Source organism: Orbicella faveolata, unplaced genomic scaffold, assembly GCF_042242905.1.
Source record: "Orbicella faveolata isolate gen_17 unplaced genomic scaffold, um_ofav_v1 contig_27, whole genome shotgun sequence".
NCBI lineage: Eukaryota > Metazoa > Cnidaria > Anthozoa > Scleractinia > Merulinidae > Orbicella > Orbicella faveolata.
In genome coordinates, this window is record NW_028301555.1 from 6,820,479 (window position 1) to 6,837,707 (window position 17,229).

The following is a 17,229-nucleotide window of genomic DNA, read 5'->3' on the forward strand; positions in this document are numbered from 1 at the left end:
ATCATTGTTTTACTTGTTGTGATTCCACCCTTTTAAAAATGACGGGACTTTCCATGAATTCCCTTCTGATGTCGATTATCACATTTTTCGGTCTTTCCTCAGCTGAGAAACCAACAGGAACTGCACCACAGTTTATTCAGCCCTTAGAATCAGTGGAGGTATCTGAAGGAGCAGCAGTTAAGCTGGCATGCACAGTGAAAGGAACCCCGCAACCAACCATCGAATGGTTCAAAGATGGCAAACTCCTTAAAACTAGCAAACGGATGAAAGGCGACTTCGATGGGAAAGTTGCTTCTCTGTCCTTCACCGAGGTAGATTTGGACGATGAAGGAGATTATAAGTGCGTTGCTCAGAATGAGCTGGGATCAGCGTCTTGCACGGCGGAGCTTCTCGTTAACGAGCCTGCTACTAAACCAGAGTTTACCGAAGCGATGAAAGACATTGAGGTGGCTGAAGACGAAGAGGGAAGGTTTGATGTGCGTGTGTCAGGCAGTCCTAGTCCAACCCTGCAGTGGTTCAAAGGAACTAAGAAAATCGAGGACGCTGGAAAGTTTCTTTTGATTGACGATGAAGAAGATGACCTCTTCTCACTTGTTATCGACAAAGTGGCTCCAGACGATGTTGGTACATACACCTGCAAAGCCAATAACGAAGCTGGAGAAGTGTCCTGCAAAGCGGAGCTTAAACTACAAGAGGAAATGGCAGCTCCTGAGTTTGGTGATGAGGGGGAGACAGGCCCCATCACTGCTGTCGAAGGTGGCGAGGTGACGTTTAATGTGACAGTGAAGGGAAAACCACGCCCAGATGTTGAATGGTTCAAGGATGACAAGCCCCTGAGGAAGACAAGTCGTGTCGACATCAAGTCACGAGGGGATAAGTTTTCCGCTGTTCTCATGAATGTCACTCCAGATGATTCTGGCTTGTACAAGTGCGTGGCCAGCAGCAAGGCAGGAAGTGTTACAAGGACATTTGAAGTCAACATCGAAGGTATGTTTGCAATGTGCTTCACCGTAGTCACGCGATCAAGTTTATCTTCTGTTTAGCCGGCTTCCTTTTGGAATGGACGAAGCATGGGAGTAGCGTAAATAAGGAAAAAGAGGTGGCAGTCATAGTCACATCAATCTGTATTAATTGGGTTATGTCACGCTGCTAAGGAGTACCTTTACCGATGTCAATTCTTGGAGATCTTAACCAAGATCATTAACCCTCTTTAATAGAACAGTTGGTCCGTAAATGTACATAGGGCACACATTATCGTAGTATTTGGTAGCGCGTGCTAGGTGTAATTAGATAAAGAAACCTGAAGACTTAATGAGGAAGATATATAACACTGACAGAATAATTGTTGTGAAATCATTTAGTTTGGCATACAGCGGTTTTCAATTGAGTGTCGTAAAACGAAAACCAAAGTAATCACTCTAGCCAATCACAAAGGACACAGACGATGCAGTGAACCAATCAAAACACGAAGTAATTACTTGTAACTGACGCGAGCGAACAAGTCACGACTGGTTTTGGTTTTACTTCTGATTGGATGAAAAAGTGGCGCGAGTTTTTTAAGCAAATCGTGTAGCCAAGTGACGTAAGACCAATTACTTTTCGATACCCAAGTGAAAACCGCTCGAAATGCACTAGTAGTGCAAATACTAGTAACAACGTTGCAGGGCTTCTGAGATCTACAGTTTTCACCATGCTAGCATCTATTTGTTAGGACTCTCACACAATTTACCTAATTTTCTTTCAGGCAAAAAGGCAAAGAAACCAAAGGGAGTAGCCCCACAGTTTACGCAGCCGTTAAAGGCAATAGAGGTTGTGAAGGGTAACCCTGTGAGATTAAAATGTCGCATGACGGGCACGCCCGAACCAACAGCAGAATGGTTTAAAAACGGAACACCAGTTCAGCTTAGTCGAAGGATCAAAGCTGATATCATAGGCGACATGTGCCAGCTGTCATTCACTGAAACGAACACAGATGACAGTGGAGACTACAAATGTGTGGTTAAAAACGATCTCGGATCAGCGTCTACTGAAGGAGAACTTCTCGTAACTAAACCCATTGTGGCGCCCGAATTTAACGAAAAACTGAAAAGTATGGAAGTCAGCGAAGGCGAGCCAGCTCAGTTTGATGTGCGAGTCTCTGGAAATCCCGAGCCAAACATCGCATGGTTCCGTGGAACTCAAGCAATCAAAAACGAAGGAAGATTTACGGTTAAAACTGGGGAAGGAGATGAACAACACTCTTTGATTATCGATGAAACAACTTTAGACGATGCTGGGACTTACAAATGTGTTGCTTCTAACGAGGCAGGAAAAGCAACCTGCCGTGGAGAATTAGACGTTAATGAAAAACTAACAGCTCCAGAATTTACTGATGAACTCAGTGAAGCTCCTATAAAATTTAAAGAAGGAGACGAGGTTTCTTTAGAGGTCACAATTCGAGGAAAACCTGCTCCAGACGTCCAGTGGTACAAAGATGAACTTAATGTGAGAAAGTCGTCGAATATTACCACACTGGTTAAAGGAGATAAATACACACTTCTAATTTATAGCGCCAAACCGGCTGATTCTGGAGTGTACAAGTGCGAGGCGAAAAGTAAAATGGGATCAGCAACGCGGACGTTTACGACTGAAATAGAAGGTAAGCAAGAGAAGAGACTTATGTAGTTTGAACGTAAGAGAGCCTTTTTCAAATTGGTTGGATAATCAAATGTTGACGAGTGAAAGAAGGAAATAATTTCACGCGCGTTTTGTCAAAATTCTTGTAACTTTTAAACTCTTGACAAAACGTTAGTGAAATTATCTCCTTATTTTACGAGTACACCATTTGATTACCTTTCAATATCATTGGTGACAAATAACGCTCACAATCGCGGGCTTTTGCCTTGTTTATTGTATCGAGAAATTTCGCGCCAAACGTTGCCATGGCGATTGTGTAATTTTGAGTTAAGGAGTACTTTGTCACCCATGATATTAGTCATATTATGTGTGAAATTTCCTGACTAAATGCTTTTGACATACTGATGATTCTTTCTGGAAGTGTTGCAATACTCGGGAAATTATTTTCGTTTAATAAACGTACATCGTAGGCTATATAGCGTCAGTGTGGGTACCATCTGGCTCTGTTTATTCTTAGTTACATAATACTGTTCCTGATTCATCCTACGTTGTCTGGTGTTTGGCCAGATAGAAGATAATTTATGTCAATTGCGTTATGTGTTCTACTCTTTAAAACAGCTAAGAAACCTAAAGGAACGTCACCAGAGTTTTTCAAGCCTCTCAGGAAAGTAGAAGTAGTTGAAGGTAGTGCAGCCAAGTTAGAATGTTGGGTTCATGGAAAACCAGAGCCTAGCATTGAATGGTTTAAGGACGATGAACCCGTGAAATCAAGCAAACGAATCAAGACTTATTTCGACTCTGAAGTCTGCAGACTGACAATTTCTGACACTGTTGCTGACGACGAAGGCGAGTATAAATGTGTGGCGACAAATGAACATGGTACTGCCTCTTGTTCAGCAGAGCTTCTTGTAAATGAAGCCATTGTCATGCCGGAGTTTAAAGAGAAGATGAAACACATTGAAGTTATGGAGGGCGATACGGTGCGCTTTGATGTCCAGGTGTTGGGTAACCCAAAACCTGTAACTGAATGGTCAAAGGGTGGAAAAGTCATCACTGACGGAGGTAGGTTTAAAACGGTACAGTCCGACGACGGAGATTCACATTCGCTTTTAATTGAGAATGTGTCGATGGATGACTTCGGAAGCTACAAGTGCGTGGCGTCAAACGAGGCTGGAAGAATGCAGTGTTCTGTTCGACTTGAAGTAAAAGAGAGACAAATTGCGCCAGAGTTCTCTGATGAATACGGCGATTTACCCATAGAGATTAACGAAGGCGACGAACTTAAGATTAATGTTACTATTCAAGGGAATCCGAGACCAGACGTGGAATGGTACAAGGATGATAGACTGTTAAAAAGAACTAGTCGCGTGAACTTATCAGCTCGAGGAAATAAATTTGGTGTTACAATCTTTTCTGTTGTCCCTGAAGACTCGGGAGTTTACAAGTGTGTTGCAAAGAGTGCTGCAGGTACAACGACAAAGACCTTCCAAGTTAATATCGAAGGTAAGTTATCTTCTGTTTGTCTTGTGTTGACGAGAGTTTTAATGTCCTGCTTGATTAGCTTGTTCACATACAATTGCTCTTTGTTGAGTTAAAGATATTTGCGATGTATCGTAACTTAGGAGAGGTTTGAGAACCTGGTCTCAAGTCTCTGTCCTTATCTCGTGTTGTTTGGCAAAGTACTTTTCCCACGGTACCCAGGTGGTTTGAATGAGTATTTGTGAATTAAATCACGGACAAAAATGTCGACCTATGATGGATGAAGGGCTTATCAGGAGGGAGGTGATACTCTTAAGGTTCATCGTGCTACAGAAAGCGAAACAGAGTTCTAGTAGTTGTGGGCTACTAGACCCAATGACTTACCTTCCTTTTAAAAGAAAAACACAGATCTGAAGACAGAATGTTTATTTATTTTGTAGGCAAGAAACCTGCACCAAAATTCACTCAACCTTTAGAGGAAACACAAGCTACTGTTGGCGGTACAGCGACACTAAAATGTCGTCTAAATGCAACAGCTAAACCGAACATTGAATGGACCAAGAATGGCCGACCTATAGACGAAAGTCGAAGGGTTCAAATGGAGTCTGATGGAGAGCTGTGTTCTCTTGTTATCTCGGACGTCAGACCTGAAGACAGTGGGGAATACCAGTGCACAGCCAAGAACAAGATTGGAACAGCTTCATGCAGAACACGTCTTGTTGTAAGTGAATCCGCGAGTAAACCGGAGTTTAAGACAAGGATTGAGGATGTGGAAATTGTGGAGGGCGATGAAGCGGTGTTTGAAGTTTCGGTTACCGCCAAACCCTCACCCGAAGTACAATGGTACTTGAGAAAAATGCTGTTAAAGAACGAAGGGAAGTACACCATAGATGAAGACTCCGAAAGGCAGAGGTATTCGCTTACTGTTGGTGACTGCCGACGAGAAGACAGTGGCCAATACAGGTGTGAAGTGAGAAACACTGCAGGTGAAGTCACTTGCGCAGCAGAGCTTAAGGTCAGTGACAAACAATTTGCTCCCACGTTTGTCCAAGGTACGGAAGAGCAGCTGTTTGAGGTGTGGGAGGGTGCCCCGGTGAAGCTCGTTGTTCAAGCGAAAGGCAAACCTACGCCGCAAGTTGAGTGGTTTAAAGAAAATCGTCTTGCTAGGCGAGTGAAGCGAGTCGAGCTACAGATGGAGGGAGACAAAAACATTCTGTTGATTCCCAAGGCGGTGCCGGAAGATTCAGGAAATTACCGAGTTGAGGCTACAAACCCTGCTGGGACAGCTGTGAAGCCATTCATTGTCAAAGTCAATGGTAGGTTTCTTGGCTTAGGGGAGCTTAGTAACGGAATTTTGAGTTATTTTGACCACGACGTACAAAAGTACCCTTAAATTGAAGAAAATCTGAAAATAATAGTTTACAAAGATAGAATAACACCAACGAAATAATATTAAACCATGAAGGAACAAGGATGGTTAAGGATTGAAAAGATTATCACGGATTACACAACGACGAACTTGATAATTTTAAGCTAGACTTTCAAGGTGCGCAAACCGTGATATAGCTCCTTAAACGTTCTCTAATCTACACGAGTAAGAAAAAACAACTTCGATGTACAGAAAATCGCACTTCGTTTTTCTCGGAAAGACAAAAAGCAGCTTATGTTTAAATAGGGCTTTATTGAACTTAGTTGCCTTGAGGAAAAAGGCCGCAAGTTTAGCCTGCCCATAACATCTTTTTACAAATTGTAACGGTTGAGTTTTCGCAAATGAAATTTTGCTTCTTTTTAATTCACAGCTCAGAAGCTTGTATTGAGACGTGAACCGGTTCCTGCTGGGGCTGTGAAACCCGAGTTCATCCAAAGAATCCAGGACGTCGAGATCGTAGAAGGAAGTGCTGCTAAGTTTGATGTTCGTGTGAAAGGTAATTCTTCTTTAATAAGTAGATTTTACTTTTCTCAGTATGCTTGTGTGAACAAGAACAAGAAAAAAGTGCACTGTACGGACTATTTTACGGAGGTTCGTTTGAGAATGTTGGTCTGAAACTTTAATTTGAGTGCAGTGTTCATTCGGGTATTGTTAAAACAATGTATCTGAAATTCCCACTTGGGAAAAAGTGGTAAACAATGTGCTAGTGATATGGCAGCAGGAGCAACAGCAGAGTCATAGGTGAAAGTAGCAGCAACAAAAGCGAATTTTCACAGGTTTCAACTTGGGAACAGTCGGTATAAAATCCATGTTCCAGTGAAGACTACTAGATCAAACAACAGCAATGATGGCAACACAAGCGTAGAAACACGGTCACCAATAAAATCGTCAAAGTTGTCACAATTATGTATTTAACCATGGAAAGATAAATTATGACTGCTTTGTTTGTTTGGAGTTTTTCTTTGTGACAGAAAGTTTTTTCCTTTGTGTATTTATCCAGGAACTCCCGAGCCCGAGGTTGACTGGTACAAGGACAACCGAGTGATCCGCGAGGGTGGACGGATCAAGTTCACATTTGAAGATGACGGCTTGTGTTCACTACTGATCAGAGAAGCAGAGCATTCTGACCGAGGACGCTACAAGTGTGTAGCAAGTAATCCAGCTGGAAAAGCTCAATGCAGCGCGGAGCTGTTCATAGAGAGTAAGTATCGTTTTGCCATGCCCTCTCTCCTAACCAAGCGCCAAAACCCATCTCGCCTATGGTACAAACAAAGAGAATTTGACCTTGTACGAAGGCGTTTTGTTTGATCATTTGCTTTATGGTGAATGACAAACTTGAGAGATTAGTAGGCTATATTTTTATGGGAGCCATCCGAGGACAGATTCCTTAATCTGCTTTGTGATTACAAACGGTAACGTCATTTAAACGCCGTCCCGCGATTAACTGCGGTTTCAAATAGACGCCATGTTCACAACACCGAGTTGAAGCAAACATCCATGGCGTGTAGTCGAGAAAATACGGTATATTTCCCAGCTCAAACTTTATACTCTACTTAGTCATGCTGTCATAACGAGTATATAGATTTAGCATATAAATTTAATTTCCTTTATTTCCTTCTTGTTTTACAGGTCATGGTTTCGATTCTGCAAGTGGGTCAGAATATGAGAGGCGTCTTTCTCGGTAAGTGAATATTTAAATTTCGTTGAATAATGTAGCAGTTAATTCTCTTCATTCTCCTTTGTTTTCAAAGCACGAAAACGGTCAGTTGAATGAAACATGACTTACTATAAACGGGAAAGTTTTGTTATTTTGTGGAAACGAAACAACTGTATATTCATTGCAAATGCTCTTTTTGTTGCCAGTGAGTCGACATTTGACATGCTGTCAGATGACACTGAAGATGAAGTCGACGCCGAATCCTCTGGCCCACCCAAGCTCCCCCCGGACATCACGCTTGTGTTACGCAACCGTGACGTAAAGGAAGGTGGCGTGACAAAGTTTGCGTGTCGCGTGGTGAGCAGTAGCGCCTTGACAGCTGAGTGGTACAAAGATGAAAAACTTGTCAGTAAATGGCCTCGTTTTACCTCTGAACGTGACGAGGATCTTTTTGCTCTGACCATCTCGGACGCCAAGAGGACAGATGCAGGGCACATTCGATTTGTGGCACGAAATGAGTTTGGTCAGGTGGAGAGCAATGCTTACCTCAATGTTGAACGTGAGTAAAACCAACCTTAATTGTTAGTCTCAAACAATGCGACATCGTGGTTTTATCTTTTAAATCTGTGGATGAAAACCTAGTGTGTGACCATTCAAGTGAAGCTATCGAGCAGTCCTTTCATGTGCTACTGTTTATTATGCCGTACATGGTGGTTCTAACTTTTTAGTCTGTGGATGAAACCCTAGTGTGAAAGCTACTGAGCAGTTCTTTCATGTGGTACTGTTTATTATCCTGTACAAGGTGGTTGTAACTTTTAAGTCTGTGGATGTAACCCCCGTGTGTGACCATTCTAATGAAAGCTTTTGAGCATTACTTCCATGCGGTGATATTCATTTTAGAGTGTTTTACGAATTCAATTTTGACATTTTGAACAAAAATTGTTCTTTTTCCAGCTGATATGGAGCCCGAGTTTGAAGGAACAACACCAAAGTTTACCCAGAAGCTCCAAGACGTCGACGCAGTATCTGGGAAAACCGCGAGATTGGAGTGCCGTGTAATTGGCGACCCTCGCCCAGACATCCGGTGGTACAGAGAAAACGAACCCCTGCTTGAGGGCGGAAGATACAAGTTTGAGGATGATGATGACTGGCAGGTGCTTGTTATTGATGACGTCTGCGGAAGTGACGAAGGCTTGTATAAGTGCGTGGCTAGGAACAGCGCCGGCAAGGCACACTGCTCAGCGGATTTGTTTGTATTGCGTAAGTAACTTTTGGCTAAAAACTTCAAAATATAACAGACGCTAAGATGACATGTAAAAATAGACAAAGTATTCACTGGATAGCATTTAGCTTATCTCAATTTCTGTTTGGTTTGGGTTCTTGAAAACTAGATCAGCTATGATTAGAGGTCATCACCTGTTCGGATCCGAAAGAGAGATGTGGGGAGGGGATGTTTTTCGTGTGTGTGTTTGTTCTTCAACTATATGGGAATGATTGTCGATTCTCTATCTATTCAGATATTGCATGAGCCTTTTATGTCTTTTAAAATCGTTCGTATCATATCCGCATTATCTTCACAAGCCAGCGAACGCAGGCAGATTTCTCCCTGTTGTTTTGTTGGCACTTGTTTCAAATTGTATAATTATAATTTTTGTTTTATTATTTTCTTTGTTACAGAAACAGAAGACGAGGAAAGTGAGTCTGCTGGTGAACCGGAATCGGAAGAAGAGAAGTAAGTGTCAGAAGGAATATTGCCAATTTGAGAAGCCTGTTTAAAAGTATTATTTCATAATGAGAGAATGGAAGAACAAAAAACGGAAGCGAAGTCTGTGATGTCTTATTTTATAGGACTCGAAACTCCAGGGAAGAGAACTATTTGTTTTGAAACAAAGAACATTACTTTGGAAAGAGCGCTTGAACGTCTCGAGAAAAAAAGTTTCGATTATAGGGCGAAATTCTGCCAAAGATGGTTGTAGAAATTGTATGATAACTAGTAAGGAAAATTTGGATGATCTTCGTATGATTTCAATTTTCAATTTTTGTTTTCGCTTTCAGGACAAAACCACCCGGGGATTCGAAGAAACCACTTCCAGTTATCGAGACGTCTATTGCCCCTGCAACTGCTCAAGTAGAGAAATCAGAGCCACCGCCGAAACCAGCGCCAAAACCTCAACCTAAAGCAGAACCAAAAGCCAAGCCTGAGCCTGCAAAACCAAAAGAACGCCTTCGAGAACCAGAGTTTATCCTCAAACTGCGAGACAGGTCAGCGGTTGAAGGAAGTTCGGTGCGCTTAGCATGCCGGGCGATGGGAACGCCGGAACCTGGGTTCCAGTGGTTCAAGGATGATAAGCCAATCAGCGCTGGAGGGCGGTTTGACATCAGCCAATCAGTGAGCGGGTTTACACTTGTAATAAAAGACTGTGAGGTAGAGGACGCGGGAGAATACAAATGCGAAGCCTCGAACAAGGCGGGCAGCGTCAGCACTGCGTGTAAAATCACTGTGACAGGTTAGATTGAGAGTTCAACTTTTATGTTGAAATATGTCACCAGTAAGAAAATCACATCCAACACAATGTTGAGGCAACCGATTGTCTTCTTTTCTGAACTGTGAAGGCAGTCTTCCTCCTCTTTCTCCGTCTCTATAATATGCCAAAAATCGTCGAAAATTTGGTTCGAGGGAAGGGTGGAAAGATTCTTTAACATGAACATAGCAGTCACTTTAAAGGAGCACAGTCATGGTATTTTGAATAATTTTGGCCACGCATATAACTACTGTTAAATTGAAGGAAACCTGAAAGTAATAGTTTACTAAGATTGAAAAACACTAAAGAGATAATGATAAACCATAAAGGAAGGATGATTAAGGATGGAGAAGATTGACAGATTACCGACGACGAACTTGAAAAATTTAGGCTAAACTTTTCAAGATGTGCTTGACAAGATTACGTGACAAACCACTAAAGAGAACTCTTTTTCAAACTTCAGGACTTTCCAAACCTCGTCAAGAGGTAACGGTCCGCCCAGACTTCGAGCAAAAGTTTACAGACACAACAGTCACGGACGGTGAGGAGGTGAAGTTGACAGTTAAGGTGTCCGGAACCCCTGTCCCGGATGTAGAATGGCAGAAAGGAGGCAAACCAATCAGAGATGGACGTCGAGTTAAGATTGACAAGAACAAAGATGGCGTGCATGTACTTCGTATTCCACGTGTAGAAACCGCTGACCAGGGAGAGTACTCTTGCATTGCTAAGAACAAAGCTGGAAAAGCTACTTGTTCTGCTAAGCTGACTGTTCAAGGTAGTTTCGGCTTCTTACGTGCTTTATGGCTGTCTCATTTATGGAAAGGATAGTAAATGACGTTTTGTGTTAGATATGTTATTTACAAGTGCAAGTTAAATTTTGTGTTCTCTCCCATTTCGATTCTGATTTAAATTAGTTCGTTGGCTCGTTCGTTCGTTCAGCGGTTTGGCAGTCTGTCTGTCTTTCTCACTGTCTGTCTGTCTGTCTATCCAATAATCAACGAACCTGTTGGTTTCATTGTTTTCTTGGCTTACTGCAACATTTGGGTTTGGTTAAGTTTTATGACCAATATGTGACTTATGTCTTTACCGCTTTGTTTCTTTGCAGCTCCTAAGCCAGAAATTAAGGAAGGTGTCATGTCGCTGTAAGTCAATTTACTTTTTAAATTTCCACTTTATAGGGTCAGGATTTAGGTCAAGCTGATTTTTTTTCCAGTGATTTCTTTCTACATCGTCAAGTTACCAGCTAATCACACTAATTACCTGTTGATATTTTCGACGTCTAGTCCTAAGATGCCAGTAGAAGAAACAGTGACACTGGCCACAGACATACCAGTGTCTCGTGCCCCTGACCTCGAAGATGGTCCCCCTGAGACTCCGCCCAAGTTCGTCCGCACCATGAAGAAAGCGGAAGTCATTGAAGGAAGCGCGGCAAAGTTTGATGTCAAACTCACCGGAAGCCCAGAACCGGAAGTACGATGGTTAAAGGATGATAAACCTCTTACGGAGGGCCGGAAGTTCCGGTTTGACGAAGATGATGACGGAGTGTTCTCTCTGTTTGTGAATGATGTGGTGGCTGATGACGAAGGAGTTTACAAATGTGAAGCGTCAAACATCAAAGGAGAGGTTTCTTGCACTGCAGTGCTTGAAGTAGAAGGTCAGTTGCTTTGTTGTTTCGGTTCTACGTAGCACAATGACTTGAAGGAGCTCAGTCACAGTATTTTAAGTTATTTTGGCCACGTACAAAATTACTGTTAAATTGAAGGAAACCTGAAAATAGTAGTTAAGTAAGATAAAAAAATACCCAAGGGATAATAATAAACAATAAAGGAACAAGGATGGTTAAGGATGGAGGAGATTAACAAGGATTACAAACGACGAACATTAAAAATTTAGGCCTTAACTCTTCAAGATGCGCAACCGTAACGTAACTCCTTTAAAGTAAAGAGCCCTACACTGTCAAAGGAAAATGTGCAATTTCCGGTCCTCCCTGATGAGGATTTGACCAAAAATTGAAGCCACGTGGATGATGTGTTCTCAAGGGATCTATGCCTCGGTTGGTGTCTTGAGAGAAAAAAAGCTCGTGAAGAGAGCTGTCATGACGCTAAGAGATTCTCTTTATTTTATTCAGGCCTCGAAGAGTCAACCGAGGAAGAAAGGGAAGAAACGTCCGAAGATGAGGTACCAGCAAAGAAAGAACCTCCTGCCAAGTAAGATACGGGTCTTATTTTCTTTAGATATCAGTGTTATTTCGTGTAGTTATGACTTCGATATTGCTGCTTTTGGGCCGTTTGTTCAGCAATTAATTTCCAGAAATTTACGCGGGGTTCTGTGTCTGCTAAGTTCTAGGATTGGTTCCAGAATTTGTCATAAAACCATCTTACTGATCAGAACATTACAACGTGCTTTTCATTAACCGATCAGTGGCAAAAGCAAAACCAAAATATTTTCCCCCTACCTCCACCGTTTTCACGCTTTTGCTTTGAATTGTGATTAGTTCGTGGCGTAATTTCCTTTTTTTTTTCTTGTCGTTGACTTATTTCAAATACTTAGATTTGGTTACTTTACCAAGGTCAATAAAAGACTCAGTTATAAATCTGTCCATATTCACTGCTTATTGTTTATTTTGTTTCCAGAGCACCCCCTCCAGCACCTAAACCGAAGCCTGCCGCGAAATCAGGTCAGTAATGAAAATGATCAAGTCCATTTTCTCTTTACAGTATTTATCCATTTTCCATAAAGTACCTAACGAGAATACAGCAGTTAGATCATTACCTGGAGGAAGTTGTCTTGATTCGTCGCAAAATTCTTAAAGATATCATAAAAGACAACAAAGTTTTAACTGATTTTCTTCGTAGCTCTTTCTCGCATCTGTTGCTCGAGTTTCTAAAATAGTTCAGTTTTGTGTGCCTGGTCTTGGGCTTAAAATATTACGACCTGACAAGGCTTTCCCAAATCTTTATATAAAGTGCGCTGAAAGCTGAGGTTTGTATCATTTCTTTACCCTCAGTTCCAAAACCGGTTTTCTCGTCGGAGCTTCAGGACAAACAAGTTAAAGAAAGCGACAACCTCACGCTAGACGTCCGAGTACCAGCCGAGTGCAAGGCCGAGGTCACGTGGTTCAAAGACGACCATGCTCTTAAAGAGGATCATCATATAACCATCATTTCCGCCGGTGAAATGCACGCTGTCAATATCTTCAACGTGACAGTCAAGGACGAGGCGGTGTACCGCTGTGTCGCTACGAATGCTGCGGGATCAGTTTCTACTGATTGTGAAGTTCTTGTCGAAGGTACGAGAAAGTTATTTTTGACTTCGTTCGGAAATGAAACTAGTTGTGGTAGAAAAAGAAATCATGAGAAATAACAGAAGGGTTGTTTGCTTTTATCTTTACAGAGAAAGTCAAAGTTCCTCAAACAGTCATGAACCGTGGGTAAGTACTTGTTGTTTTTGTGCTATTATTTTTGTTGTGGTTATTATTTTTTTTTTGAGGTATTCCTATTACATATTGATGCTGACTTAACTACACCTTATAAAATCTGTTTGATCACTAATGTGCATCAAATCGCTCAAATATTGAAAGCTGTTTTCATTTGCTGTTTCGGTGCGTGGTAAAAACCCTTGTGAACTGCACAATGACACCATAAGTAAAGCTGAAATTTCGAAGCGTGTTACCCCGTAAGTAATTTTTGTTGTTGTTGTTGCTGAGGTTGTGGAAACAACGAAAATACAAAACACACGGTGTAGATTTTGTATGGAGCAGTCCTTGTGCTTAAATGTCGTTGGTTATCACAGCAAATTCTTAGATTTGCCCGGAGCACTGTTGTGTTGCTTCGAACATGATCAGTAAGTTACTTTGGGCCACACTCCGTATACGGTCTTCCAAAAATTTAGAAGACCTGTGTACAACATTTGCTAACCCCTTCGCATTGGATTTAATTTTGCAGCCGTCTTTCTCAAATGGCACCGGAATTTGTTCAAGAATGCACCGACCTGAGTGTGGTGAAACATTCCACTGCACAGCTAGAAGTGATAGCCGCTGGCAGCCAACCACTGCAGATTCGCTGGTTCAAAGACGACGAGCCCATAAAGTACGGAAAACGCTTGAAAATGTCGTCCGACGGAGAGCATTGCTCGTTAAAGATTTCTCCGGTGGAAACTTCAGATCAGGGGATGTACAAATGCGTGATATCTAACAAGGCTGGGACACAGTCTTGCGAGGCAAAGATAACAGTAGAAGGTTAGTGCAAGTTTTCAGAGTTGTAACAGTGATGCAGCAAATTGCCTCCAAGTCATAGGAATATTTACCATACGGAGCTGCGTCACGGTTTGCACATCCTCAAAAGTTTAGCCTACATTTTTCAAGTTCGTCGTTTGTAATCCGTGTTGGTCTTCTCCATCCTTAACCATCCTTGTTCCTTCATCGTTTATTACTATCTCTTTGGTTTTTTTATATCTTAGGAATCTATTATTTTCAGGTTTCCTTCAATTTAAGGCAATTTTGTACGTGGCCAAAATGACTTAAAATACTCTGATTGAACTTCTTTAAATGTTTGACATTTTTCAGAATCAGTCGAAGTCGCCGAAAGTGCCGACGGCGCTACCCCAGGCTCTCCGGTCACGAAACTCCCGTCCAAGCAAAGAAGTGGTGCCAAGCCGACCATAGTGACTCCTCTGGAAAACATCGAAGTCAATGATGGCGAAAATGTCGCGTTGCAGGTAAACATTAAAAGAGTAGGTAACTTTCAAGTTGTTAGTTAAGGTGTTCTATCCTATCCTGTCTCTTCCCGAGAACTGGGAACTGTTCGCTGTTTTTAACCTTGCTCATTGCATATGCCATGTTGTCTTTGAGGAGAGCAATTTTCTCATTGACGTACTGTTTTCTGTTTAGGTGACTTCCGGTCCAGAACCCATCGACAACATTGAATGGTTTAAGGACAATGACCTGATACGCTCACGTCCTCGATTCACGCAGTCTTCACAGGGCTCAGCACACAACCTCGACATTCAGGCAGTAACTTGTGACGACGAAGGCATCTATAAGTGCGTGTTGCTTAATAACTGGGGCATTGCGTCTTGTTCGGCTGAGGTGTTGGTAGAAGGTAGGTGATTCTTGGTTACGCTCGAGATACTCCTGACTATGTTTCATTCATATTCTGTCACTCTTTTTGAGATGAATGTTTTACATCCAGGTGCTTTTCTGAGATATTCACTTTCTTAAGAACTGCTTGACGCGGAGTGCTTATAGACTGGGGAAAAAGTCAACTGTTCAAGTTGAAAAGAGCTTTGTGTTCATATACTAAGCCGTGGTTGGAAACAGAGACGTCAAAATAACATTTTTACTAGTTTAAGTAATCACGAAACTAGCGACGCCGTTTCAGGTTGGAAAAGATTCAGATAGAACATGAAAGATTAACTTGAAAATTTAACCTCAATTTGCGTCACTGGAGACTTCCAAGCTACTAATGTTCTCCCACCGTAGTGATGTCTTAATGTATGTTGACGTAATTTCTTCAGTGTTGGCCATGCTCTATTGGGGTAAAGTCCTTGTTACGCTAAAGATGATTCTCCTTACCACACAGGGCTGTAAGCTTGCGACTGCCGATAAATAACAGCGTAGGAGTACCTACTTACGATTAGAGTCGAAATTCACAGAGCGTTTTCTTTTACTTCAGTGAGCAAAAGAATAATAGCCTTGTCGTTTGACTATTTTGTTTTTATTTTGTTTAAGAATCAATGTCAGAGTCTTCATCCCAAGATGAAGAACAACTCGAAAAGATGAATGCCCGGATGGAGCGCCGGAGATCACGTGACAGCGTCTGCGCGCCAGAGTTCCAACAAGAGCTTAGCAACCGTGACGTCAAAGCTGGGGACACTGTTTACTTCACCGTCAAAACAACGGGCATCCCGGAACCGGAAGTCACGTGGTACAAACATGGTGAGTTACTGAAGGAGGACTCGCGATTGAAGTTTATCAAAGATTCGCAGACTGGAAACTACTCACTGCTGATCAACAAAGCGACCGTGGAGGACCAGGGCGAGTATCGTTGCGTGGCGTCCAACATGGGAGGTTCAGTAGCTTGCCAAGCAAAACTCTCGGTTGAAGGTAAGGAAAATAATGATTATGGCGCTTGTAACAACTAATGCACGAGGAAGACGGACAGCCTGACTTGGCCAAATGGCTGTCTAGATGTTCAGTAGAATAGGCCATTTCCGAGTTGGCTTTTGCCTCTTTGTCAAAACAAACCATTCATCTGAAAATGAGTTCTGCCTACAGGTTCAGTCATTTTGATGTAAGTCAAACTCATTTTCATATGTAAGGTTTTTCACGAGGACTCGAGTCGTTTTGAAACAGAGGCACAAGGTAACTCGGAAATGGCCTATTCGGCATATCTGTGGATAAGTAGCAGAGTTAAGAGTTTTCGGGGAAATTTCTCCCAAAATTTGGCTGAAGGTAGTGTGTTTACAGTGGCCTGATTCTGATGTTCGTTGCATCGGAATAACGGACGAACATCGGAGAAAAACCGAACCTATGTTCGGAATCCGAGAAAGCTAGTAAACCCGAGCGTGCGCTGTTCCTTACCTGTAACAATCATTTTCATCCCAGCAGCGCTAAAAACTGAAGGAGGCGAAGCACCGTCATTCACGGCTCCGTTGAGAGATCGTTCCATCGAAGACGGTAGTGCAGCAAGGTTTGATGTGCGCGTGCGCGGAAAGCCAACCCCGGCAGTCACGTGGTACAAAGGTGACGAAGAGATCACTGACGAACAGTTCCCGCATATCAAAGTTTTCCAAGAAGAAAACCTGTATTCCATTTTGATAACTGAAGGAAAGGTCGATGATGCTGGACAATACAAAGTGGTAGCTAAAAATGACCTTGGAGAGGTGTCTTCTACCTCAAATCTCTTTGTAGAAGGTGCGTAGTTAGAACATTTTTATTTTATTGGAAATCTATTGTGCGTATTGAGTAACTGTAACTTAGGATAGCAAGGGTAATAGACACACTGCTGTTAGACTCCCGGCATGGTGAATCGAACGTGCGGAAAACGAACTCAATCAAACTCCATCTCTGGATTTCGTTCGATTGAGTTCGGAAATCAAACGTTCGATTGTTCGATTATTTCTGTGTGACTTCGATTTTGTTCGATTGCCAAACTGTTGATATGCAGTTCGACAGGGTTTGATTGACTATGCCGGGTAATTAAACTGAATATCGCTTTAAAAACTTCTGCAACGTGGCTGAAGAAGATTCTAATCTCGAAACAAATGAAACAGAAAAATTGAGAAGTGAATTAAACAAATCAAACTGATGTGAACTTTTTCAGCTTGTGTCTCGCGTCCCCCCCCCCCCCCCCCCCTCATTGTTGGGAAATTTTCGATCACTTATGATTGCATAAGAAAATATTCGTCGCTTTTCTCTTCTAGGAACGGATCAAAGGCCACTGCTTTACAGTGGAAAACCTCCTCGTAAGAGTTCAGGACTATCAAGAGTGGAGGAGGTATATTTTTGTGTTGTAATGTTTGAGGTT

At 42.1% G+C, this 17,229-nt stretch overlaps 1 protein-coding gene across 6 annotated transcripts in view; it reads left to right on the forward strand.

Annotated features, from left to right (window-relative positions):
- Window positions 1-17,229, forward strand: part of LOC110049507 (obscurin-like) — a 123,825-nt gene that overhangs the window by 69,663 nt on the left and 36,933 nt on the right. For 4 of the 6 annotated variants that reach the window (XM_089296659.1, XM_089296657.1, XM_089296660.1 and 1 more), the window contains 24 exons: window positions 103-987; window positions 1,745-2,638; window positions 3,235-4,119; window positions 4,536-5,411; window positions 5,895-6,020; window positions 6,525-6,725; window positions 7,154-7,205; window positions 7,388-7,740; window positions 8,136-8,441; window positions 8,859-8,913; window positions 9,237-9,688; window positions 10,167-10,478; window positions 10,809-10,845; window positions 10,987-11,357; window positions 11,832-11,910; window positions 12,337-12,380; window positions 12,711-12,992; window positions 13,097-13,133; window positions 13,648-13,940; window positions 14,268-14,419; window positions 14,592-14,802; window positions 15,432-15,806; window positions 16,308-16,616; window positions 17,126-17,199. In XM_089296659.1, the coding sequence (XP_089152785.1) occupies window positions 103-987; window positions 1,745-2,638; window positions 3,235-4,119; window positions 4,536-5,411; window positions 5,895-6,020; window positions 6,525-6,725; window positions 7,154-7,205; window positions 7,388-7,740; window positions 8,136-8,441; window positions 8,859-8,913; window positions 9,237-9,688; window positions 10,167-10,478; window positions 10,809-10,845; window positions 10,987-11,357; window positions 11,832-11,910; window positions 12,337-12,380; window positions 12,711-12,992; window positions 13,097-13,133; window positions 13,648-13,940; window positions 14,268-14,419; window positions 14,592-14,802; window positions 15,432-15,806; window positions 16,308-16,616; window positions 17,126-17,199 (7,661 nt within the window). The remainder of the gene's footprint in view (window positions 1-102; window positions 988-1,744; window positions 2,639-3,234; window positions 4,120-4,535; window positions 5,412-5,894; window positions 6,021-6,524; window positions 6,726-7,153; window positions 7,206-7,387; window positions 7,741-8,135; window positions 8,442-8,858; window positions 8,914-9,236; window positions 9,689-10,166; window positions 10,479-10,808; window positions 10,846-10,986; window positions 11,358-11,831; window positions 11,911-12,336; window positions 12,381-12,710; window positions 12,993-13,096; window positions 13,134-13,647; window positions 13,941-14,267; window positions 14,420-14,591; window positions 14,803-15,431; window positions 15,807-16,307; window positions 16,617-17,125; window positions 17,200-17,229) is intronic. The other 2 variants (XM_089296658.1, XM_089296662.1) reach the window with 1 other exon arrangement.